Consider the following 26,981-nt stretch of genomic DNA (forward strand, 5'->3'; position numbering starts at 1 on the left):
TGATACAATTTAATATATGCTGATAAGAATATATTATCGGACTTTGCTCAATCTTTCCTTGAGAATTTTGTTCTTCAATGCTCTGCCTTAGCTTTAGAAAGCAAGCTCGCTTGGAATTCTCATCTGGTAATTGATCGATAAGATCAAAGAGAGTTTCTTGATCTTTGGAGATGACATTAATGTGCCCAGAGCATTTTCTGGCACATCTTTCCGTGCAAGGAATTGCTCCTTCATTATTGCTTGAGTCACTTTAGGAAAAGAAGGCTTCTTCGCTAGAAGATTCTTCTTCGTTAAAAACGTTGATTCTTTCTTCGTCAGAAAAGGATTCAGTTTGGGATGAGTCGTCTTCCTCAAACCTAATTACATAAAGAAGAGACTGTCGGGTCTCTTCATCCATAATCAAGGCATTGATCTTGTCCTTTAAAGGGCAACGGTTTGAATAATGACCTTTGCAGTTGCACTTGTAGCAAACGACATTGGTTTTTGAAGAATACTTATTTTTGCTCTTATTCTTGTTGTAATATTTCCTCTTTAAGAAAATTCAGGATCTTTATTCTTGCTTTTGCTGAAGAGCCACTTGTTGGAAGACTTTCTCCTTTTCTTCCATTCATCCTTAGGTCTTTTGTCAAGGTCGTATTGCTTGCAGAAGGTCCCTAGCTCATTTCGGTAGTCAAAGTCTTTCATGACCTTAGTAGTATGCTTTTTCTCTGTACGGAGATTAATGCATATTGCTTGAACTGTTGCTGAGATGGCCCCAAAGGTTAATTCAGACCAGTCGATTTGCTTGGTGACTAAATTCGTTGCTGCTGTTTGATAGAACTTTTGAACAATGTAATGCGGAAGTCCTTCAATGAACTTCTGTTTCTAGATGTCGGCTCCGCAGGTTGTGAGCGTATCAAGTCGTGCCATAAAGGTATCTTTATACCATTTCAATTGTTTAATTAATTTCATTTTTCTCCGAGTGTTTATTTAATTTTCCTTTTATAAAATTTATGTAAATTACTTTTATTTTCTAATTTATTTATGATAAGATCATTGTATTCTGATCTTATCGTTGCTTTCCTCAGCCTGCTAGTTTTGTTTCGTATTATGAAGATCTTTTCAGTCGAAGAGTCCATGATGAAGATGGCAAGCTTTTGAAAGTGGACTAACCAACCACAAGGCAGCACGGTTAGCACAGGGATTGGCTCCAATAGAGTAGATTTCAATATCTCATAGGCAGAACTGAATTCCGAAGGATGGAGTTCCTTGGGCAGCGAAGGCAAGTGGTCGCAAGTAAGACCTAGGATGAAGCGATTTAATTCTTTGGAGTTCCGCAATGCCTATACGATGATATACTGGAAATCCTCAATCCATACCATTCAAAAAAAGTCGGGTGACGTCATCATCTTCCTTTTAAAGGACCAGACTGCTCAGAAGAAATACTCTAGCAGACATATCTTTTTAACTTTATTTTGCTTTATTACTTTAATTTTTCTTTTGCTTTATTTAAAGATAAGATCAAGTGGGGGTCCTGTCCCACATATCTTATCGTAATTTTTATTTTCACTAAAGATAAGATTAGATTCCAGTCAGGGGCCCTGTCCTGTCGGATACCTTTTTAAAATCTTATCGCTTTAAAGCTGTATCAAATTATGTTTAAACAAGTGTCAAGACAATAGGAAAAATTAATAATTGCTACCATAGTACAAATATTGATTTTCTCTTATATATAACACTTGGTTCCAACCCTTAATGGTATCAAAGCCCTCACAGCTCAATTCCTCTCTTCTCTCTTCTCTCTATGAAGTAAACTCCCCTCTGAATCTGGGGGTGGAATCAGGGTTGGTTCAATGGATTGAGATATTAGAGGGGGAAGAATGATAGGATTTTTAGAGGAAGAGACCCTAAAAGGTTTGGTCTTTGACGAGATTTCACGCATCTCTTTGGATTTTGATTTTGAAGCTTCTTGTTGTTTGAATGCCTTGAATTCGATATGTGACACTATAAATAACCAAATATGAGGATCTTGATAGTGGAGTTGTATTGTATTTATGAATATGTGGTTATTTACAAATTTGACCTAAGAATTTAAAATAGTAAATATATAAACTATTTAACCTAATGGTGTCGTATTATATTAAAAAAACATTCTCTCTAATAACATTTGTTCTCCCTCTACCCAAAGACAATTAACACACTGTTAGTGAACCACGTATATCTGTATGTCAATCTTTACACTTTACTATTACTTAATTGTTTGATTTCGTAACATTTGCAATTATTGTTTAAAAAACATTTTCTCCAGTTGGACTCCCTTTCTTTAGTAGAGGTGTTTTATTGAAAGGGATATTTTTTTATACTCTTGTATTCTTATATATATTTTTTCAATAAAAGTTGTTTCATAAAAAATAAATAGACCAAACTTTAGTTTTATGTATTTTACACTCAAAATTTATTATCGTATACGCATATTTTTAGTCTACTCAACAACTGTTCTATGCACGTTAAAGTATCGAACACAAGTATACTAAAAACTTAATTGGTCACACTTCTTACCAGCATCAATGATACACCTAAGTCCAGAATCATGAATATGTTAAAGAAAAATGGGAAAAATGATAGGAGTGTTCAAAAAAACCCGATAATCCGACCAATCCGGATTATCCAACCCAAACCGTAAGGGTTGGGTTGGGTTAAATTTTGTTTTCGGTTGGATTGAATTAAAAAATTGAAAAAAAGAAATGGGTCAAGTTACTAAGTTGGGCAAATTTTGGTCCCGATCTGATCATATAATATTAACATATATATAGTATGTATTATACACATAGGTATGTAGATACATATCTATATACATGTATATACAAATCTACATGTATATACATTTATGTATATACATGTGTGAAAAAAAAACCTAGACGTGTGTCATAATATAATCATTTAATCTAAACGATCGTTTAAAAAGAACTACACAATCGTATGGATAATCTAAATGATCGTTTTCATAGTCAAGCATGATCATTTAGCATGGTCAACACGATTGTTTAGATTTGAAAGCTTTTTTCTCATTATTTAGAAAGAACTATACGATCATGTGGATATGATCTAAACAAACGTTTACCTAGTCAACACGATCATATAGTACGGTCAACACGATCCTTTAGATTAGAAGTCATTTTCTCATCGTTTAAAAAAACCTACACGATCGTCTAAATATTATCTAAACGATCACTTACCGAGTCAACACGATCATTTAGCGTGGTCAACACGATCATTTAGATTTGAATAATTTTTTCTCATTGTAAAAAAGAACTACCTACACGATCGTGTATCTTTGCCAACCCGCCAACCCAATCCGGCCCAACTCGAATTTTTTAGTTAGGTTGGATTGACCATTGCACATTAAATCGATAAGGTCCAATTTTTGCCAACCCGGTCACTTCAGGTTGGTCCATATTTTTCCTCCAACTGAGCCCAACCCGTCTTATGTACACCTCTAGAAAATGATATGAAAAGGAACCCACCGTGATAAATTGCTGCTATATAATTCTGATAAAAATTAACAGAAATATTCACAGTTTTGAATTACTTAGTATGAATATAATACAACATTGAACGCGGAGGAAACAGTGAAACATGAACGAACGTAGGCTAGAACAATTAATGGAACTAAATAGAAGTGTGGAAGAATAATACATACTACTTTTTACAAGAATCTTCGGCTTTTGTAGATGTAGATGTGAAAGTAACCGGGATTGCAGGATGATCCCTCACAACCAAGCTAAGAACTTCAGGCCTTGCATAGTGACCAACCACATCGAAATCAAATTTTGCCCGTGCTATTTCTCCAAGATCTGTTTCAGATATTCATCCAAATTATTTTTCATCTAAAAATGCTAGTGGTAGAAAAAGCTTTCCATAACAATCAATGAAGGGAGGGGTACATAGCCAATAACACATATGCCCCAAAAAGTTTAATTTGTTAAGAGTTTGGATGGATGGATCAATAATTATTCATATTGCACCGTGCCAAAAATCAATGGCTTGCCACAATTTCAAACCAAGAATTTCACCGTTCAAAAGCAGAGCATGTGAAAACTTATAAACGCCTTTTGCTCCACTTGTTAAGGGAAACAAATTAATATTCAAGTGTTCTTTATTTGCTTAAGGCATTTTTAACTAGTCGAAATGTTCTCTCATTTTTATGAGTTATGGCTGCAGAAGTATTTTAGATATGCTTAATAAACTCCATTCTGAAATAGCACATTATGGGAGATTTGAATATGCATCTCTCCAACCTTTATTTGCAGGCATATGCTTGGGAGATTTGAATATGCATCTTCAATCCTTTATTCATTGAAGAATATGTTTGGCTTCAAGACCAATCTCTTATGATTAAGTAGCTGGCATTAGTGACCGATCTTGGGGGGTTCTTTTTTGTGTGTTTTTCTAAAAGGGACTGTCTTAGGAGGTTAAATATCCGATGGCGATAAGCCAATAACTCTTTCTTGCTTTATTGCTTCTTGTCTTCCTGACCAGTCAAATATTAGGAGCTCTCTTTGGTATCTAACATTCTTCAATATTCGAACTGTGAGGACCACTGTTAATCTAAATTTTCCCTGAAGGGATTTGATTGGGCCTTTATTCGGCCTTTCGTGGTTAGATGGTTGTTATTCCCTTGTCCATGTAATTTTGTGCTTTCTATTTATATTATCAAGTAGAACCTTCACAAAAACCCTTCTACCTAGGTAAGAGGCTTAGCGTAGGAATTCCTAGTTAGACCTTTGCTCACACAGATCTAAATGAAAAAGTTTCACAACTCAAGGCATGTAAGGTTCAAAACAACCACTTCGGACTATCCCCACATTCTCCAAGGAACTTCTTAGACAGCAAGAGAGGCCCTGCCTCTCTTTAATGGTTGATTGATCCTTAACCATTTTATTGGAAACTGAATCCTAGTGGCCGTTCATTTATGTTGACACTAAATGGCCAAGCATAGAATAAGAGCTTGGAATAAAGGTTTTCAGACTCGTTGGCTGTCAGGAGCATCAGATCATCCAGGAGAGAGAATCCTAGGACTCGCTTGAAGAAGAAAGAGACTAAAATCAAACGGTAGGTTCCTCAAGATAAAACCTTCTTATATCAACCACTTAACATGATAATGTTGGAGTACAGAACTAAAGCTCTGATCACCATAAGCAGAAGGATGAGATGACATACCCAGATCTGCTGAAATAAGTGCCTCTCCATCGTAATTGGGTCCAGCTAGGATTGTGCCTGAAGGTGATATGATGGCACTACCTCCAGCACAAACAACAGAATCTGGGGTCAGTTCCTCTTCCGTGCCAGAAAATACATATTCTGGTGGAGGTGGGTAGTCTTTTCTTCGGCAGAACTGGTTGGCTGACAAAACAAAACATCCACCCTCCAAAGCAATGTGGGTCATTGATGCTTGCCATGTATCCCGAGAATCAGCAGTAGGTGCACAATATATTTCAATGCCTACAAACATGATAAGTCAATTTCTAGTGAGCAACTTCTATGAAGTAAAAGAAAAGGAATGTGTAGACGGAAGTTAGGAAACTTTGAAGAAATAGCAACTTCTATCCTTGACATAGCAGTAGAACTTTAAGCATATGAAAACCTTCTTCTATATGATCATTTCCATCTGGTTTAGGTGTAAAGTACACTTTAACTTGATGTACTTGAAAGAGAAACATAAAACAAAAAGGTTGTGCATAATATGATTAACCAAACAAGTATATTCTGAGAAAAGAAGCTGAAAATGTTCGACCAGTGTCTGTAAAATAGTGAGCAGCGACACAATAATCCCCAACTCTGGAGTTTGACCATCACTTTACCATCTCTTAACAACTAGAGCCTCTTAGTCTCTAATAGTTTCTCGTCAGTATTTTGGTAGAACAAATAAAAGAGAACAGAAATACAAAATAGACCATGTAATTTGAGGTACTTAGACCCTCTCAATCTTGAGATCACTCAAAGCCCTAATTTACTCCCAAAATATTGTCTACCCCTTTCTTCCCTACTCATTACATTTAGAACCAAACTTCCCTGACAAACTTGTTAACTAACTACTAATATACCCTTAATATCCCTCTAATACCATTCCTATCACAATTTTATCGTGCTATCTATTTTAAGTTAATAAACACCTAACAGTCAAACAAAAAGAATAAAACTGGACTTTAAATATGCAATTGCTTCAGGAATGTCATTGTTGCCAGCAATGAATAACTAACCTTTTGCATACATAGCTGTTCTTAGGAGTGGCATTCTGTTTTCCCAACAAATAGCAGCACCTATCTTTCCAATTGAAGTTTCAAACACAGGAATTGTCGATCCATCACCAAAGCCCCAGATTATTCGCTCCAATGCAGTTGGCATCACTTTCCTGTGCTTACCCAAGTAACGACCTTGAGGATCGAAAAATAGGACAGTACAGTACAGTGTATAGCCATCTCTCTCTATCACCCCCATTACCAAATGAACCCTATACTTTCCAGCCATTGCTGCCAATCGATCAACTTCAGGACCTGCATGTATTACCGTCTATAGTCATCAAAACATTAATCATTTAAAGAACCACAGCCGGTGCACTTCAAGCAGTTTATTTTGTGATTGTGGCATATGATCTTATAGATGAATAAAAATGGTTTTAGATAATTAGTTATGTGAAAACAAGATATTACGTAGACGAATAGAAGTAAATACAAGGCCAACCAGATTGTATTAGAATGAATGGAAGTAAAGCAACCTCGTACATGAACTGAAGCCTAGCAAATAGAGTTTCAAAACAAAGCTAAACCGCAACCATGACAGGAACTGGCTACAGCCTTCAGAACTTTACAATATTATGTCTAGGTTCTAGATGCAAGCAAGATTAGGAAGATTTTGAAATTAATAGAACCCAGAAATGCCAGTAGTTGAAGCAATCTTGTTTGTCATTCATTGACTGCAAATTACAAGAACCATTAAAACAGACCATAGTCCCATTTCACATTTTATGAACAACACACTCGTATTTCACTTGGAATAGACCGACATTCGTAGCTCCTTATTGTACTGTCCTAATATGAGGTAACATCCATTTGAAGAATGAAAAATGATAAAGAACAGAAGGTGTACGTTACGATGAAAGAATTTAATATTAATATATCACCAGAAATCAAGTTTAAACTCATGGAGAAATTAAGTCAGCCCTCTAGAATGAGAATGATACAATGAGCCTAGCAAAAATTACTTAACCTGAAATTATCCATGGTAAGACGCTAAGATTTTATTCTTTACAGTAGCAACTCAAATTGAGTCAAACAAAGTACACCTGGAAACAAAGACTAACCAGGTACATCAATCGCTGCGGCATGATATTTACGAAATTCCTCTTTCCCCTTAGGAGTTCTATTCCCAATGGAAACACCAAAGTTTGATCCACGAGGATAACCACCAACAAAGGCTTCTGGAAATACAACTAGCAGGGAACCAAATCCAGCAGCTTCAGCCAACAACCTCTCAGCCTTGTCTATTCATGTAAAACAGAGTTAGATTTCATTGTACCATTACAGATGAAGGAAAAAAAAGGCCCACATGGTCATAGGCTAGTAGCTGCCTTAAATATTCTAAAAGATTTTCCATCTAAGCGTGATAATCCCCAACTCTGTTAATGCCTTTGGAACTTACGAATTAAATCATTTTAAGCCATGGTATTTCACGTCTACATTTTCTCTTCAATTTCACCAATCGAGTAAAATTAAAGGAGAAAAGAACAATCAGGAGCACAATGTTAGGCGACAGCAGAAAATTCATATTGATCGCAGACAAGAGAAACAATTAAAACCAGGAAAAATAATCCAAGATGTAATAGTTTAAACTAATTAAATTATTCAACCAAAATCAGCTGATGAAAGGAAAGCAACTTGTAAGATTAAAGAAAGCCAAGCAAAAAAAGAGCCAAAACAAGTAATAAGCTTGCTTCGAAGAAAACAAGCAAAAACAATCTGGAACTCATTCCAAACTCTGGACAGACCATTGCGATCCAAGAGCTAGTGAACGAAGCAACACCAGGAGAAAGAGAAGTACATCAGGAGTAAATTGAAAGTGGAAGCAAGGAAAAGGAACCTAGAGTGGCGGGAGTGTCATAGAAGATGGTGGAGGCCTGAACGACGGTGGCTCGAACAGTCATTACAGATGAATCGGTGCCCATGTCAACCTCCGCTATCAATTGGGGATCGGTAGGGGCCGTGGTTGGTACAAGCGCCATGGTTGCTGCTTGAATCTCCCTTTTTTTTTTTTTCTCTCTATCTCAGCTTGAGCTTCAGCCGGCGAGAAAGAGTGCTATCAATGGCTAAGCTATGTATGGACTCGAGTTTTACATTTTTTTTTTTCTATTTTTTTTTTTTTTTTTTTTTTTTCCGTTTGTTGAAGATCGATTAAATTTGTGGAAGTTGCTAGAAGAAGCCATAAGGATATATTCACTTTATTATTCAGGATGGTCAAGTTGCTTGATTAATACAGATGATAATGATCGTATCGTCCAAACGGAATAGGGAAATCTGTGAATGCAAGTGGATGGGGAGAGAAAATTTACCGACCTATGGGCATATGGTCGGGATAAAAACAAAGACTTCAGTGGATAATAATTATAGGAAAGCTAGTTAGGAATTGATACGAATGGGTAATAAAATTATAGGAAAGCTAGTTAAGAATTGATACGAAAAGCTAGTTAGGTATTGATACAAGTAATGATGCAGTAGGAGTTGATTTTCTTCCCACCCAACTTTAACTCTTTCAAATTAAATACAGTAATATAGTGCAATGAACCCAACTCTTTCATATTAAATACAATTACATAGTGCAACCATGGATGATGTGTGATGATAGGGTTATATTGTTACCATCAACACACTTTAGTTAGCATGTCTAGGAATTTACACCTCTAGGCGTTATATTCTCCAGCATGGGACAAAAGTTCTAACCTTTGCTTATCGGCCTAAGTACAAAACATTTTCAACATATAATTCTAAGGGTAATTATAATAGGTAGCAATTTTATGAACAAGAATTGAGTGTATAATAACATTTTTAAAAGGTTGATAGTATCGTTGATGAAAAATTTTGAAAACATCATTATTATGAAATACTCATCCACTTGCAAATTTGGAAAGAAGAGAAGATAAGCAAATAACTTGTGTGCCGACATTATTGGCGTAATGGAAGATGATTCAATCAACTTCAACAAGCTCTACAAAGTTCTAACTCTCAAAAGTGGATAAATGATATGGAAGAGGGAATAAAATCGATGAAAGACCATGAAATTTAAGAACTTGTCAAATTGTCATTAGGATTGAAACCCATAGGTTGTAAATGGATATTTAAAACCAAAAAGGATTCACAAGCCAAAATTGAAAGATATAAAGCTCGACTTGTGGCAAAGAGTTTTACTCAAAAGGAAGGCATCGATTATAGAGAAATGTAAAAATCAGGAGCAAAAGTTAGAGAAATGTCTTCAATTTTTGGAGCAAACTTGTTTAGTCTCAACCGAAATGAGCGCAGGATTGAGGGTTTTAAATGTTCGGGCTTCCTAAAGGTAATTTAGTCATTTGGAATACCATTTATATTCAAATTTAAAAACAAAATCACACAATCTCAGTGTCGAAACAATTAAGTTGAAACAATTTTTTAAAATCGAAAAAATTTAGAGTTTTTCTTCAAAAGTGTACTTGTAAAATGAAAAGTATACTAATGAATTTTTTTTTTTTAAATTCGGAAACCCAACGGTGGCAGAAAAGGATGGGGGATGACCAATAAGGTAAGATTTAAGATTGAAGAAGAGTGAGTCCTCGTCAAACAACTTTACAAGTTGCTTACAACGTGGATGAATCCAAAACTCCACCGTTATTTTCCTTCAACACAGAAGCTTGTCGCCATTGCAATGGCGCCAACAGAGCCATCAATTTCCGATCAAACTGTCCAGATATACCTGACAACATACACGTTTTTCCGCCGCCTAATTCAACCCCCCACGCGTCATCCACATTCTTCAATCCTTAAAAATGCCTCAACCAATTCCCCCCCCCCCCCCCCCCTCCCCGACTTCAAACCCACGAACAAGACGATGCTTCTCTGACCTATCCCTTTTCCTTTTCCTCTGTTTCTCCTTTTCGGGTACGAACCCGAAACCTTTTTTTTTCTGGCAATGGCGGCTGGTGCTGAGAATCGGGTTTCTAGGGAAGTGCAGCTTTCAATGGCGGTTTCGTCTATGTTTCCTGGTTTTCGCTTTTCGCCGACTGATGAGGAGTTGATTTCGTTTTACCTCAAGAAGAAATTGGAAGGGTATGAGAAGAGCGTTGAAGTCATTGCGGAGGTTGAAATTTACAAGTACGAACCCTGGGACTTACCTGGTCAGTTCTGCTTTTAATGGTCTGAATTATCTTTGCTGCTTCATTCTTTTCAATTCGTTTGGGTGTTTTTTCTTCCTGGTGTATGATCAGGGGTGTTTTTTTTTTTTTTTTTTTTTTTTTTTTTCCTTATTGTAAGTAGCCAGGTCTATCATTCAATCAGATAATGAATGGTTCTTCTTCTCCCCTCGTGGAAAGAAGTACCCAAATGGTAATCAAACGAGGAGAGCTACTGATTTAGGCTACTGGAAAGCCACAGGGAAAGAACGTAATGTAAAGACAGGTTCTAATACTATTGGTACTAAGAGGACTCTGGTTTTCCATACTGGCCGTGCACCTAAAGGGGAAAGGACAGAGTGGATTATGCATGAATATAACACCAAAGATAAAGCTCAGGTAAGTTCTTCGTGTTTTAAACTAAAATTTGCTTTTGTTTTGTGTTATTGGATTTCAACTTGGAAAAATGATGATGGTTCTTGGAGCAAAATTGTTTTCATTTAAATTTGTGGCTCCAAGACAAACTTTTAACTTTTTTAACTGTGGTGAGCTATGGTGATGTGGCACCATGCTGTTAAATTTTATGGAGAAATTTGTAGAGGTTAGGGCAAACCACTCTGTTGCATGTTTTCGTGCTGGATAAAATTTGTAGAAATGAGCCTTATGCTAGACTTGTGTTGCTGCCCTGTTGGTAAATAAAAAGAACAGTGCTGCAAATTTTGTGTCGACTATCTTGCCTTCTACGCGTCGACAATATCCGAAAAATTTCCTATTCTAGTCATAAAAGAGCTTTTGGATGAGTTTGCCCAGGGCAAAGTTTTTCTCGAAATTGGGCCTATTGTATGGGTATCACTAAATTTGAGTCCACGAAGCTTACATTCCAAAGACACATTCTGCACACACCACGGTCATTATGAGTTTGTAGTGATGCCATTTAGTTTTGACAAATGCACCACTTTGTTTCAGTCACTGATGAATCAAATTTTGTTCTATTGGCCAATTTGGCAGTTCTCAACATATGATTTGGGCATACCTTTCTCAAAATCCATATTCCATACTAGAAAAGTTGGGTAGACCTTTAACAAAATCCATGATAATATCCATATACATTCGGTTCAGGTGTGTGAAGGCTGCAGAATTTTGGCGAGGGACAAAGCTTCCGAGTTGTTCCTTTGAAAAATTTGGCACTTTTGAATATATGATTTTACATCCTTGGTTCAAAGTAAACTTTATTACGTTGATGGGATCTCCAAAAGTTCTTAAACAATATGTTACAATTTATGATCAAGATTCACTTCCTGTCCAATTACACTCATATCAATAATGGATGTTATTGCCAAAGTGGATAATTTAGCAGACGTAAGGATGTGCAGCAAAGCATCAGTTGCTTTGTTGGTGAGACTTGAGTTATATTGTATATCAAAATCATAACCCAACAATTTGATGAGCCATTTTGAAAATTTGATGGTATATCACGTTGATCCACCAAGTGCTTTAAGGAACATTGATTCGTTCTAATTAGGAATTCTGTTCTAACAGGTAATGCCTTCAGTGTTGCACGACTAATTCAATGTGCATCAACTTCTTTTCATTTGCTGTATTGCTGATTTAGTTGGAGCATCTGGCAACAACCTTTGACTAAAGTATGATATTAGATGTTGATTCTGTGTCAGAACGATCTCCACCTTAATAATCGAGGAATTAGTTTCAATGATGAGAGGAAGACTAAAATCCAAAAGTGCTAAGACATGGAAGTCACCATTTTTCTTTTTATAGGAACAACTGCTTTCATTGAGAAAAAAATGAAAGAATACAAGTGCATACAAAGAACAACCACCCCAAAAAGAATCCCGCTAGAGAAAATGTTTCCAACTAGATAAAATTGTGCCTATAGAGTCATTACAAAGTCTTTGAAATTGATGCTCAAAGAGAAACATGAAACAATACCAGAGACCAGACCTCACAAGGGTCGCTCTCAAAACCCCTAAACACTCTATTGTTTTTCTCACCCCATAGGTCCCAAATCACAGAACAAACTGCACCAAATGAAAGAAAGCACCCTAATGAAAGAAAACACCCTTTCTCTTTGAAGGACGGCGGTAGAGAAGGAACTTCACAATTATCTAGCGAACATCCCTCTAACACGCCAATGAGACACCAAACTCCTGCAAGAAAAGGTTCAAGACAGATCTCACAAGCGACCAATCCCAAATAAAGTGATCCGGATTATTTTCTGCCTTACAGCAAAGAATGTAACAGAAAGGGCCCGTTAAGGAAGGCATCTCTTTCAAAACCTTATCCACTGTGTTCACTTGGCCAAGCAAAACTTGCCAAACAAAGAACCTAACTTTTTTTGGTATCTTAATCCTCTATAAAACATCGAAGACCTACTTGACACCGAGGAAGGGCCAATTAAAATCTTTAAGAAAAATTTAAAAGAGAAACCATCTATAGGGTTAGGACTCCAACGAACATCCCACTCTAAAGTTAAAACTCTCAATCAAGAAAAGAAGAGAAACCACCTCCATCGACTCCCTATTGGTCAAAACTGGATGGAAACAAAAGGAAAAGGAGACAAAATTCTTAGACCAAAGCAAGACATCCGACTCGAAACAATTTTTCAAAGAGGACAAATGGTATAACCTAGGAAACGCAAAAGAGAGGGCATGCCCAATGCTCCTCCTAGAAAAAGTTTTCTTGCCTTACCCCACAGCAGAAAACAAGAATTGGGAGTAAGAGGGAAGCAGAGAAATATCTTTTCAAAAATTATAGTGCGTACCTTTAACCCCTTTCACCTCCCACTCAAAGTGATGATGACTTAAGAGATTTGTTACGTAACCTTAAATTTCTAATCTCTAACCCTCATGATTCACCGACTTCCCCACGTTTACCCAACTAACCAAATGAGACCCCTTCCCTTCTGCCATCCCTCCCTAATAGGAAGTCTCTTGCAAATCGAAACCGGTGCACAAAAGAGAGAGAAGTAATAGATGGGAATCCCACTTAGATTTGATAAGCGCTCCCTCCCAAGTTTGGAAAAAAACCTTTTCTTCCACGAAGCTAACCTTTTTCTAATCTTTTCCAAAGGGGCATCCCAAAAAGAGATTATTGAAAGTAACGATAAAGAATGAACACATGATTTATGTGGAAACTTAACAGGCAACAAAAGCCTAATTTAAAAAAGGAAAGAATAACTAGGGTAACATAAATTACAAAATTACTCTTAGGCTTTCAATACACAACAAGCTCACTAATTCTAACATTCCCCCTCAAGTTGGGACGTAAATGTCAATAAGACCCAACTTGCTAATACAAGAATCAAAACTCTATCTAAGAAGCTCCTTAGTGAGAATTCAACAATCTGTTGACTTGAGGGAATGTAAGGAATGCAGATGCTACTATTGTCCAGTCTTTCTTTAATAAAATGTCTATCAATCTCCACATGTTTGGTTCTATCATGTTGAACTGGGTTGTTAGTGATGCTGATAGCAGCCTTATTATAATTTCATAGGCACCTCATAGTTTTGATGAAGATCAGATAAAATCTTAAAGAGCCAAATTTTCTCACTTTTCCCCAAACTCATAGCCCTGTACTCAACTTCAAAATTGCTTCTGGCCACAACTCCTTGCTTCTTGCTCCAAGTAACGAGATTGCCCCACATAAGAGTACAGTACGCACAAGTGGATTTTCTATCAACAGCAAACCTTGCCCAGTGAGAATCATTATAGGTCTCAATACACCTTCTTTCAGTCTTCTTGAACATCAACTCTTATCAGGAGTAGTCTTCAAATACTTCATAATTTTTTTAATTGCCTCCATGTGTTCCTTGCAATGAATCCGTATGAGCTGACTAACGGTACTCACAACATAGGAGATATCAGGTCTAGTGTGAGATAAGGGGATCAACTTTTCTACCAGGTGCTGATATTTTTCTTTATCAATTGGAACTTTATCAACTGAATTTCCCAGTTTAATATTGAACTCGATAGGCGTATTAGCAGGCTGGCATCCCATCATACATGTTTCAGTTAACAAATCAAGGGTATACTTTCTTTGCGATATAGAGATACCTTCTTTAGATATGGCTACCTCCATCCAAAGGAAGTATTTTAGAGTCCCCAAGTCTCTAGTCTCAAATCATCTCCCATCTTCTTTTTTAGTTGGATGATCTCAATAATGTCATCCCCAGATAACACAATGTCATCAACGTAGACACTCAACACAACAATTTTCCCAGCCTTGGAGACTTTCGTGAACAAAGTGTGATCAGAGTGCCCCTCACTATATCCTTGGGACTTGAGAAATATGGTAAACCTATCAAACCAAGCCCTCGGTGACTGTTTCAACCCATATAAAAGTTTCCAAAGCTTGCAAACCCGATTGTCAAACTAGGCTTCAAAGCCTGAAGGAGGGCTCATGTACATTTCCTCTTTTATGTCTCCATTCAAGAATGCATTCTTAACATTTAGTTGATATAGAGGCCAATTTTTATCTACAACAACAGACAACAGGAGCCTAATAGTGTTTAACTTCACAGTAGGAGAAAGAGCCTCAGAGTATTCAACCACGTAAGTCTGAGTGAACCCTTTTGCAACTAACCTGGTTTTGTGTCTCTATAGAGTTCCATCTACTTTGTACTTGAGAGTAAACCCACCCCCATTTACACCCCACAATTTTATGCCCCTTAAAGAGTTCCCAAGTCTTGTTCTTTTCAAGGCTCTCATCTCTTCCATGACTGCACTTTGGGAGAACTCTAATGCAGTGTGGATGTTCTTAAGTATCATGGCGGAGTCAAGACTGACTATAAAAGCGCTGAACTGGAGCAAGAAATTCTTGTAAGAGACAGTTATAGGTGGAGTGCTTCGTGTGGGACCTAGTACCTTTCCTTAGCGTATAGGTATGTCAAGAGATGGATCATGCTCATCAAGGTTACCTGAATGATCCTGTTTAGCTTCATCACCTGTCGTTTTCGCCATGACCTCAATCTCATAAGCACTGCCCTTTTCACCCATTTCTTCAGGAACAGCTATGTCGGACCTGTCATTCTCACCCATTTTACTATCAACATATGAATCAATATAATTAGTCACACCTTGATCTTCTAATGGTTCAAAATCTTGGACTAGAGTTGGCTGCGCAGTAAGGGACTGATAGACCTCTTATTAAACAAGTTTACAGCAGAAGGAAGAAGAGGCTGTGTTAGTATGTAGCACGTGAGGCTGTGTTAGTATGTGGCACGTGTAGAGTACATTAGATAAATAAACACGTGATGTAAATAGAGTTAGTGCGCAGGTTTGAGTGGGAATGACAGCTGTATTTGGGCGGGAAAAGCTGTTAAATAGAGATAGCGTGAGAGGGAAGGGACATGTTTTGTTTGTTAGAGAAATTAGTGTGAGTTTGTTCTGCTTTTCTGGTTGAGAGAAAAACAGAGATTAGATTGTAACCAAGGATTGATATCTTATCAATCCTAATTGAGTAAAGCAATAAAGGAAATTGTGTTGGAGTTCCAACATTTTGGTATCAGAGCCGTGTTCCGGCAAGGATGGTGCAGACCCGCATTGAAGAACGGCTGGAAAACATCGACCAGGAGATTGCCGGAATGAAGAAGGAGTTGAGTAAAATGCCGGCGATTGAGGGAGGATTAGCCGAAATCGCGAAGAGCATCGACCTGATGCGTCTTCAATCGGAAAAACAGCAGCAGCTCTTGTTCACGATCATTGAGACGAGTTCGAAGGAGAGATCAACGATGAGTGGGCAAGCGACAGAACCCGCCGTGAAGGATTTTGAAAAAGCGAAAGGGAAAGATAGCGACGCGTCCTCCAGTAGAATGTATGAAACGGATCGGAATCACAGAAACGAAGGAGGAGAACGGAGGACCGACAGCGACGAAGGATACTCTGACCGAAACAAATTCAAAAAGATCGAGATGCCCGTTTTCACTGGAGAGGATCCCGATTCTTGGCTGTTCCGAGCAGAGAGGTACTTTCAAATTCATAGATTAACAGAGTCTGAGAAAATGTTAGTGTCAACCATTAGTTTCGATGGTCCAGCACTGAATTGGTATAGATCTCAAGAGGAGAGAAATAAATTTGTTAGTTGGTCGAATATGAAAGAGAGGTTGTTAATACGTTTTCGGTCCAGTAAAGATGGTACTATTGGCGGGCAATTTCTGAGAATTAAACAAGAGGGATCTGTAGAGGAGTATATCAATTTGTTTGATAAAATGGTAGCTCCAGTTAATGATTTGCCGGAATGGGTGATCGAAGATACGTTTATGAATGGCTTGTTGCCGTGGGTTAGATCGGAAGTAGTCTTCTGTCGACCGAAAGGTTTGGCAGAGATGATGGAAGCAGCACAGATGGTTGAAAACAGGGAATTAGTAAGAATGGAGGCGAAAATGAGTGGGTACTCAGGGGGAAAGTTGACTAGTCAGACTGCTAGCAATGGAAGAATAAATCCGGGAGGAGTAGCAGGAGACATTAAAGGAAATTCTTCTTTTTCCACACGAACTATTACCTTGAGAAGTCAGGCCTCCAATGAAAATCGAAGGGAGGGAACATATAAACGGTTACCTGATGCAGAATTCCAGGCTCGGAAGGAGAAGGGCTTATGTTTTCGTTGCAATGAGAAGTATTCTGCAGACCATAAGTGTAGATTGAAGGAGCAACGTGAGTTGAGGATGTTTGTAATAACCGAAGGGAAAGATGAATATGAAATAGTTGAGGAAGAGAAAGAGGAAAAAGATTTGGGCCGCCTAGAAGTCAATGGAGAGTTAACCACAGTGGTTGAATTATCAATCAACTCAGTGGTTGGTCTAAATGATCCTGGAACTATGAAGGTGAGAGGTAAATTGCTTGGAGAAGAAGTGATTGTATTGATCGACTGCGGGGCAACACATAATTTTGTATCTGAAAAACTAGTGAAGAAGTTGATTTTACCAGTCAAAGAAACTTCACACTATGGCGTAATCTTAGGATCTGGAGCAGCTGTCCAGGGTAAAGGAATTTGTGAAAAACTAGAAGTTCAGTTGAATGGTTGGAGGATCGTGGAGGATTTTCTTCCTTTAGAACTTGGAGGAGTAGATGTCATTTTGGGAATGCAATGGTTGTATTCATTGGGGGTAACTATAGTAGATTGGAAGAACCTATCACTATCTTTTGTGGCTGAAGGAAAAGAAGTGAAGATCAAAGGGGATCCTAGCTTGACTAAGGCAAGGATCAGTCTTAAAAATATGATGAAACACTGGGAAGAAAAGGATAGTGGATTCTTGATCGAGTGTAGATCCTTGCAAGTGAGAACAGTAGGAGATGAAGAGCATTGTTTGTTAAACACAGAAGCAGTAAGCAAGGAACTGATTAGTTCAGTGATCAAACAGTACCAAGATGTCTTTGATTGGCCAGAAAAATTACCTCCACGGAGAGAGATAGAGCATCATATACATTTGAAAGATGGGACTGATCCAATTAATGTGCGACCATATCGATATGGATTTCAGCAGAAGGGGGAAATGGAGAAGTTAGTTCAAGAAATGTTGAATTCAGGAGTGATAAGGCCGAGTACAAGTCCATATTCCAGTCCTGTATTGTTGGTTAAGAAAAAAGATGGGAGTTGGCGATTTTGTGTCGATTATAGAGCAGTAAACAATGCCACGATTCCCGATAAGTTTCCCATACCAGTAGTGGAGGAATTGTTTGATGAGCTATGTGGAGCAAGTCTATTTTCTAAGATCGACTTGAAATCGGGGTATCATCAAATTAGAATGGCTGATGATGATATAGAGAAGACGGCTTTTAGAACACATGAGGGCCATTATGAATTTTTAGTCATGCCATTTGGGCTGACCAATGCTCCGGCTACCTTCCAAGCCTTGATGAATACACTTTTCAAGCCATTCCTCAGAAGGTTTGTGCTAGTCTTTTTTGATGACATATTAGTTTATAGTAGAAATGAGAAGGAGCATGCTTTACACTTGGAAATGGTGTTGAAAGTGCTACGGCAACATGAATTGTATGCTAACCAGAAGAAATGTCAATTTGCTCAAGTAAAAATTGAGTATTTGGGACATGTGATTTCGGGAGAAGGTGTGGCAGTGGACCCGGAGAAAATTAAAGCAATTTGTGAATGGCCTCGTCCAACAAATGTCAAGGAAACTAGAGGATTCCTTGGATTGACAGGATATTACCGGCGTTTTGTGCGCAATTACGGTACTATAGCGGCACCACTGACTCAGTTATTAAAGAAAGGAGGATTCAGTTGGACTGAGGAAGCTACTCAAGCCTTTGACCGGTTGAAGTCTGCAATGGTATCCTTACCAGTGTTAGCTTTACCGGACTTCAATAAGCAATTTGAAATCGAGGCTGATGCTTCTGGATATGGAGTGGGAGCTGTATTGGTTCAAGACAGAAGACCAGTAGCGTATTTCAGTCACACATTAGCATTGAGAGACAGGGGTCGACCAGTGTATGAAAGGGAACTTATGGCTATTGTGTTAGCAGTTCAAAGATGGCGACCGTATTTGCTGATTGGGAAGTTTAGAGTCAAAACTGATCAGAAGGCGCTTAAATTCTTATTAGATCAAAGGATTATACAGCCTCAGTATCAGAAGTGGATAGCTAAATTGTTGGGCTACTCGTTTGAGGTTGTTTATAAACCGGGAGTGGAAAACCGAGCAGCTGATGCTCTTTCACGAAAACCAGAAGAAGTACAGTTGTTTGGGTTGTCTATACCTGTCACGGTTGACTTGGATGTGATTAAAAGAGAGGTGTCTCAAGATTCTAAATATAAAGAGATAGTGAGACAGCTTGAGCATGGAGAAGAGTTGCAAGTAGACGGCTATTCTTTGCAGAAGGGAATGTTGATGTATAAGAGTAGATTGGTAATTGTTCAGCAATCTTCTTTGAAACCGGTAATTCTAGAAACTTTTCATAATTCAGCAGTTGGTGGACATTCTGGGTTTCTGAGAACTTACAAAAGAATAGCAGCAGAGTTGTACTGGAAAGGGATGAAGGCGGAGATTAAAAAACACTGTGAAGAGTGCCTAACTTGTCAAAGAAATAAGACAATGGCTTTATCACCTGCTGGTTTACTGGTTCCATTGGAGATACCTCAGGTTATATGGAGTGAGATATCTATGGATTTTGTGGAAGGGCTTCCAAAATCAAATGGGTATGAAGTAATTCTGGTTGTGGTGGACAGATTGAGCAAATATGGGCATTTCTTACCATTGAAACACCCGTTTACTGCTAAGGTTGTGGCTGAGTTGTTTGTTAAGGAGATAGTAAGATTGCACGGGTTTCCTATATCCATTGTGTCGGATAGAGACAAGGTATTCCTTAGCCAATTTTGGACTGAATTGTTTCGTTTGTCGGGCACCAAGTTACATAAAAGTACAGCTTATCATCCTCAATCAGATGGCCAAACGGAGGTTGTGAACCGAGGGGTGGAAACATATTTGAGATGTTTTTGTAATGAGAAACCTAAGGAGTGGATTAAATGGCTGCCATGGACAGAATATTGGTATAATACGACTTATCAACGTTCAATTGGTATGACTCCATTCCAAGTTGTTTATGGCAGACAACCTCCTACTATTGTATCGTATGGAAGTTCTCCATCTAAGAATTCTACTGTTGAGGAGATGCTGCAGGAAAGAGATATTGTTCTGGTCTCTTTACGAGAGCATTTGCGCTTGGCACAAGAGCAAATGAAGTCATATGCGGATCGAAAAAGGAGAGATGTGGAATTTTCTGTAGGGGAATATGTATTATTACGCATTCGCCCTTATCGACAGATTACGGTGAGAAGTAGGAGGAATGAAAAGCTTGCTCCGCGTTTCTTCGGGCCATATGAAATTATTGAGAAAATTGGACCCGTTGCCTATCGTTTACAGCTGCCTGACAATTCCAGAATTCATCCGGTATTCCATGTATCTCAGTTGAGGAAACTGGTGGGACAGCATGAAAATATTCAACCTACTATTCAGTTTGTTGATGAGAATTATACATGGAAGTCTGAACCAGAAGAAGTTGTTGAATATCGAAAAACAGGGGCTGAACAGTGGGAAGTTTTGGTGTGTTGGAAAGGGTTGCCTAAGCATGAAGCTTCTTGGGAATCCTATGAAGAAATGAAAGAAAAATTTCCAACTCTTCACCTTGAGGACAAGGTGAATTTAAAAGGGGGAAGTAATGATAGACCTCTTATTAAACAAGTTTACAGCAGAAGGAAGAAGAGGCTGTGTTAGTATGTAGCACGTGAGGCTGTGTTAGTATGTGGCACGTGTAGAGTACATTAGATAAATAAACACGTGATGTAAATAGAGTTAGTGCGCAGGTTTGAGTGGGAATGACAGCTGTATTTGGGCGGGAAAAGCTGTTAAATAGAGATAGCGTGAGAGGGAAGGGACATGTTTTGTTTGTTAGAGAAATTAGTGTGAGTTTGTTCTGCTTTTCTGGTTGAGAGAAAAACAGAGATTAGATTGTAACCAAGGATTGATATCTTATCAATCCTAATTGAGTAAAGCAATAAAGGAAATTGTGTTGGAGTTCCAACAGGGACTCAACTTACTTATGAGATTCCTCCTATAGTAGGCTATCCAGAGAACTTGGTTTGTAGGTAAGACTGTGTTATGAGGATTGAGGTCAGGTAAGGGTAAGGGTAAGGTAACAAGAGTAGGATTGGTAGACTCTAAGGGAACCACACAGTTAGGCTCTTCACTCACACTCTCCCCCTGAAGTAGGCTAACGGGAAAGAAAGGATGATCCTCAAGGAAGGTGACATTCATGAAAACAAAGTACTTACAGAAAATAGGATGGAAACATTTATAACCTCGTTGATGAAGATGATACCTAACAAACACACGCCTGAGCCTGAGGGGTGACTTGGTCAGGTTAGGGCCATGGCTATGAACGTAGGTCGTGCGCCCGAACACTCGAAGGGGAACATTAGGAATGAAAAATAAGAAAAAAGATCGATTCAATAAAATCAGGGGATTTGGCGTGCACTTCCACTTGGGCATAAGACTCCTTGAGATATTCTAATGGGGTTTGGAGGTGGAGGACATGAGTGGGCATCCAATTGATAAGATGAGTTGCATTAAGAACATCACCCCACAAATAGGAGGGAAGGAAAGTAGACAACATAAGGGAATGTGCTACTTCCATAAGGTGACAGTTTTTTCTCTCGGCAACTCCATTTTGCTGTGGGTGTAAGCACAAGAGCTCTGGTGAACAATCCCTTTGGAGGACAGAAACTCATTAAGGGAATGGTCTTAAAACTCACGACCATTGTCACTCCATAGAATTGCAATTTTTGCATTGAACTACATTTTTACGTTGTGATGGAAGTCTTGGAATATGGAAGTGACCTCAGATTTGTCGAAGATGAGAAAGGCCCAGGTAAGATGGGTATGGTCACCAATGAAGGTCACAAATCACCGTTTTCCTGAAGCGTTAGTAACTTTGGGTGACCCCAAAACATCATTATGGATAAGGGTGAAAGGTTGGGTTTGTTTGTATGGTTGTGAGGGAAATGAGACCCAATGTTGTTTAGCCCGAAAAATATCAACATAAGAGAAAAGATGGGGAAATAAATGTTTCATATTTTGAAATTTTGGGTCGTCCAATCGGAAATGCCATAACATACAGTCTTTTCCTGAAGTAGTAAAGTACGAAAATAAAAAACTTGTCCTAGAAATGCTACTAGAAGAAGCATCATTGTCAAGGATGTAGAGTCCCTTACTGTGGGCAGTGCCGATCATCCTCCTCGAGCGCAAGTCCTGAAAAGAAACTGAATCAGGAAAGAAAGTTGCTTTTTCAGTTCAGCTCACGGGTAATCTTGCTTATAGATAACAAATTATAAGAAATTTTAGGCGCATGTAGCACATTATATAAGGGTAGCCCTTCAAATGGAAAAATTATCCCTTTCCTAGCAATGGGGCCAAGGAGCTATCTGCGATTCTAATTTTTTCATTACTGGCACACGGGAAATAGGAAACAAAATTCTCGAAGGAACTCGTCAAATGATATGTGGACCTAAATCCAAAATCTAGGGGTTCTTCCCGTCATCATCAATAAGATTGGAGGGACTGAGGTATATCTGACTGGGTAATAGCTCCTAGTGTGGTCGGACTAGGATTGTTCTGGTTTCTAGTGTGACCAAATGGTTAAGAAATTGGCGCAGACTTACACTCACTCATATAAGCTTGCCTCGAATTCTATTTGTCGTTCGGGAGATGTTTCTTACCTCTTAGGAGACAGTCATGTAACTTCCAACACTGTGCCTTGGTGCGTCACTGGTTTTTGCGATGCTTACAGATAAGTACCAGTTTTTCGTTGTGTTTCTTGCTGTGATGAGTAGAGGACCTCACACTGAAGGCAGCGGAATCAATGGCAGAGGTGGTCAGAATATTCATAGTGCCTGTACAGTCCTCCTTAAGTCAGACTTCAGAACAAACCTCCATCAGGGAAAGTATAGATCTCTGGCCCAGTATACGCCATCGACTACATTAAACTTCAAATTGAGGCTAGCAAGGAAGTCATATATTCTGTCAACCTCTTCAATTCTAGGGTACAATATGCTATCACTAGGATAGTTCTAGGCAATTTCTCTGCAAAGATCCTGCCAAATGAGAGAAAGTTTGTTAAAATAGGATGTTGCATCAATTGTCCACTGCTTGCACTCATGGACTTGTTTTCGCATTGTATAGAGCCGAGAGGCATTTTGACGCCGTGAATACAAATTTTGAGCTAAGTCCCTAATATCCTTAGTAGTCGTAGCATACAACAAAAGCTTGCCAATCTGTGGCTCCATATTGTTGATTAACGTTGCCCAAATAAGAGAATCTTCTCCTTTCCAGTTGCGTTCCTAGGGATCCCTCGGTGGAGGATGGTGCGTCTCTCTTGTTAGAAAACCAAATTTGTGACAATCCTCAAGAATCATTTTAATAGATTGAGACCACGAGAAATAGTTTTGACAATTCAGTTTCTCCCCTGTAAAGATTCTTGTAGATTGTGCCATAAAATTAGGATGGACAAAGTAGGGAACGAGATTACCAGATTCTCGGAATACATTGGCAAGGTTGTAGAAATGCTATGACTGGGAGTGTTTGCAGGACCCTAACGTTGCCTCAAACGCCGCTATTTGTTGTCAAAGCATGTCCGGTTGTTATTGGGTGGTATCCTTTGAGAAATCTTGCACATGGGGTTTGGACTGAACTGAGGATTAACCAACCTCAAATGTGGACTGCGCGTGAAGATTACCAACACCAGGATTACTTTACGGTAGGGTAGAGTGTCTGGTCGGGTAGTGGTGAGAAGCGGCTGGGTTTGAAGGGTATAGGATTTGTGGAAGTAGAGTCGGCAGTGGAATTAGGGTTTTCTGTAGAGGCACGCTGGCAGTAGAGTTGGCAGTAGAGAAATTTGATTAGCCACAATGCTACGTTGATGCTGAGTAAAGAGGTTTTTCTTGTGTCTTTAAAAAAGGTTCTTTCCTTCAATAGTAGTCACTGATATATTTCCTCAAAGAAACTACGAGTGGATTCATTCTGTAGCCTATCCTATAGATTTTATTTACAAGAATGGTTTTTTCCTTTGTATAGTAAGCATTTTGAATTCATATGATGATTGAACTATCTTTGGTATGGTGCAGGATTTTCTAGTTGTTTGCCGCCTAAGGAGGAATAATGAATTTCGTCAACATAGTTGCTCAAACCGAGCTTCTTCTAGCCAAATGAATTTATCCTCATTGCAAGCTCATTCTAGTGAGCAGGTAGATTCTACTGAATCCAATCAAAAAGATGCAGCCGAAATTACGCATGTGGAGTCGGGTGATCATGATCAGAAGGTAAATTCCAACATCCTGTTCTTCGCACTTACATTTGTGTAATGGCTCTAAAATTTTCTAGGTACTCTATTCGAAAAGAAACAAAAATTTGTAGGTACTTCTTTTACTAATCTTGAGCTGGAAACTGTTGACTACAGATCTCAAATTTCATTTCATCTTCTAAATGGGGTGGGTTTGGATTTTTAAGCTATATATATTTGATTGGACTGTGTTAGGTTTGTTTAGAACTTCAGCTGATTAAATCTCCCAATTAGAATTGGGAAAATGAGATTATTTGTCAGAGAAATAAAAAGGTTATATATATATTGAGGCATTTTTTTTTGTAAATGAAACTGCTGTGTTAAGTATTTTCTCTTGTATCTACCCAACATATCGAGTACTAAAGTTACGCTTTATTGTGTTTAGGATTTTGGCTCTGATGATTTCTACTCTGACATACTAAAAGATGACATTATAAACCTGGACACTGCACCTTTCAATGGTGCTTCGGACCCTTTGCCACTGATTTTCCAGAGATCAGACACAGAGAGAAGATCCCAGCACGAGGAAAACGATGTTTTCGAATGGCTACAGAACCAAGGCTCTGCCAATCGAAGAATCAGATTGAAAAAGAGAGAAGCCACTGGAGGAAAGAAGCTAGAGAGTATGAAAATTGGTGATTGCAGAAATAAGGTCGAGAAAGCAAGGTTGTGTTCCACAGAAGTATGTGAAAGCCGGTTGATGAACCCTGACTCTTGTGGTAGCATTTTGCGTGGCTATTATGTTCGAGTTGTGATATTCTTTTTGTTGATTTTGATGGCTTTGTTTATGTCTCGATGGAAGGTTTTTGGTATGCCCAAGGGACTCTGCTGATATTCCTATGCATGCGCTAATGTAAGAGGTTCTGTTAACCAAGTGAAGCAATCTTCATGTGTCAATTTTGTCATCTTGCTTCGTAAATATCAACTTCTTGATAATTTTAGGCCGATTTTATATAATTCACGAGAAATCTAGGGCAGTATAAGGTTTTTGGAATTAATTTTTACAATAACTTGCAATTTTATCTAATCAAGTTTTAAAAATAAAACAGTTTTATTTATGATATTTTTTTAAAATTTTTTAATTTTAGGTTTAAATTTTTAAAAATGTTTACTAACATGGTTTTTGTTGCTGTTTTTGTTTTAATTTTATTGTTTTTGAAAAGTTTGTTTTATTTCTAAGTGCTTATCTAATAGTGGTTACATAGAATTTTTAATCAAAAGATGTGTGTTTCTAAATAAGTGAATGATAAAATAACGAAATTTTACTTAACAAACAGCCTAAATTTAAACTATATTTCATTATTAGATTGAAAAATTTAAAGAAAGGATCTAATTTGGCTAACATATTTTTTCTAGTTCATTAAAATCATCCGTATCGTTGGTATTAGTAGAAAGAAGTATTTGCTAGTTTTTCCGTTATTTGTAAAAATAAGTTTGCCTAAACTAATTTGATAATCTTACATCATATCTCTTAAATTCTAAATTATTTTCATTAATAAGATTTAGCAAATTTTATCAACGGATTTGACCTTATCATTAATTTAAAATAAAAGATATAAACAAAAATTGGTATCTTTATTTTTCATAAATATTTTGGTTTGTATTTATTATGGATATTAAAACTAACATATTTATACTATTAATTATTTAATAATTTTTTTATTTAATTTATTTGTTTGCATTTATGAGTGACTCTGTAACGCTTCAAACCCAAGATTTATAATTCGGATTCCCGATATTCCCCTGCAACCTGACAACATCATTCTTACATGGCCTAAAGTAAGGTGTAATTTGTTGGTATAGATGATTCTTTTTAATTCTTTTATAAGTTTTTTTTAATCTTACTTTCATGTCCTCATGATCTCTCTCTTTTAGGTGTGATATGAGTTCATTCATGTTTTCCTCTTAAACTTAGGGCGATATAGATTCTAACTAATTATGGTATATATGACATACTAGGAAAGTCTTTGAATTTAATTAACAAATATATTATCTACAATATTTCAACTAAATTCCCTCTCTATTTTTTCTTTCTTCTTCCAGTCAAATTTGGTGTTTTTTAACCATTCATCTTTTTTATGCTTTCCGGTGAGTTCATATTTTTTTCATCTTCTATATTCTACCCAATTATCATTCTATATAACGTTTTTTTTTTTTTTTTTTTGTTATCAAAATGGGTCTTTGGTATCAAGAGTTATATACTGGTATCACATACTGAAATGTATTTTTGAAATGATTATTACAGTGAATTTCTAGGTGATTTTTTCTTACATTAGTAAATATGTTTATTTTGAGAGGAATATAGTTTCAATTTATAATGATTATATTATATCCAATTTTCCATTTCATATATTTAAATATCATTTCATAATTTTACACAGTACATAAAATTAGTTTCGGTTTACATGTTTGTTCATTATATACAAGGGAATATTCTGAATATGAAACTACATATCTAATATTGTTAGCATACAAAAGACTCAACGTATACAATATGTGGAACAAATATATTATATTCATTAACAACTAATTTTAGTACATACCAAGTTTTATATAGAACATTATTATAGTTGTTTATTATATAATATAAGGTATATATACGCGAAATAATTAAATAAACATGTGTATATATGAGAAAGTACGTAAAATATATACCTTAATTTAGTATAAAATCTATAGTTGTTATTATTATATTTGATATAAATATGATATATATTTAAAATTAATAACT

General features: G+C 37.4%; 2 protein-coding genes across 3 annotated transcripts; one reads left to right on the forward strand and one right to left on the reverse strand.

The window, feature by feature from the left end:
• Window positions 1-3,505: 3,505 nt before the first annotated feature.
• On the reverse strand, window positions 3,506-8,457 carry LOC103501743 (bifunctional nitrilase/nitrile hydratase NIT4A). The gene is made up of 5 exons (XM_008465426.3): window positions 8,116-8,457; window positions 7,340-7,519; window positions 6,240-6,533; window positions 5,200-5,481; window positions 3,506-3,833 (listed from the first exon to the last, which is right to left on the reverse strand). Exons 1-5 carry the CDS (start codon window positions 8,255-8,257, stop codon window positions 3,679-3,681), a joined length of 1,053 nt encoding a protein of 350 aa, XP_008463648.2. The 5' UTR covers window positions 8,258-8,457; the 3' UTR covers window positions 3,506-3,678.
• Window positions 8,458-9,773: 1,316 nt separating this feature from the next.
• Window positions 9,774-25,155, forward strand: LOC103501742 (NAC domain-containing protein 89-like). 2 transcript variants are annotated; one of them, XM_051080518.1, is made up of 4 exons: window positions 9,774-10,415; window positions 10,536-10,789; window positions 24,036-24,230; window positions 24,636-25,155. In XM_051080518.1, the coding sequence occupies exons 1-4, from the start codon at window positions 10,331-10,333 to the stop codon at window positions 25,080-25,082; spliced, it is 981 nt and encodes a 326-aa protein (XP_050936475.1). In that variant the 5' UTR covers window positions 9,774-10,330; the 3' UTR covers window positions 25,083-25,155. The 2 variants fall into 2 exon arrangements, with proteins under 2 accessions (XP_050936475.1, XP_008463642.2); XM_008465420.3 differs by having other exon boundaries at window positions 9,774-10,396.
• The last annotated feature ends 1,826 nt before the right edge of the window (window positions 25,156-26,981 follow it).

Source organism: Cucumis melo, chromosome 12 (genome assembly GCF_025177605.1).
Source record: "Cucumis melo cultivar AY chromosome 12, USDA_Cmelo_AY_1.0, whole genome shotgun sequence".
NCBI lineage: Eukaryota > Viridiplantae > Streptophyta > Magnoliopsida > Cucurbitales > Cucurbitaceae > Cucumis > Cucumis melo.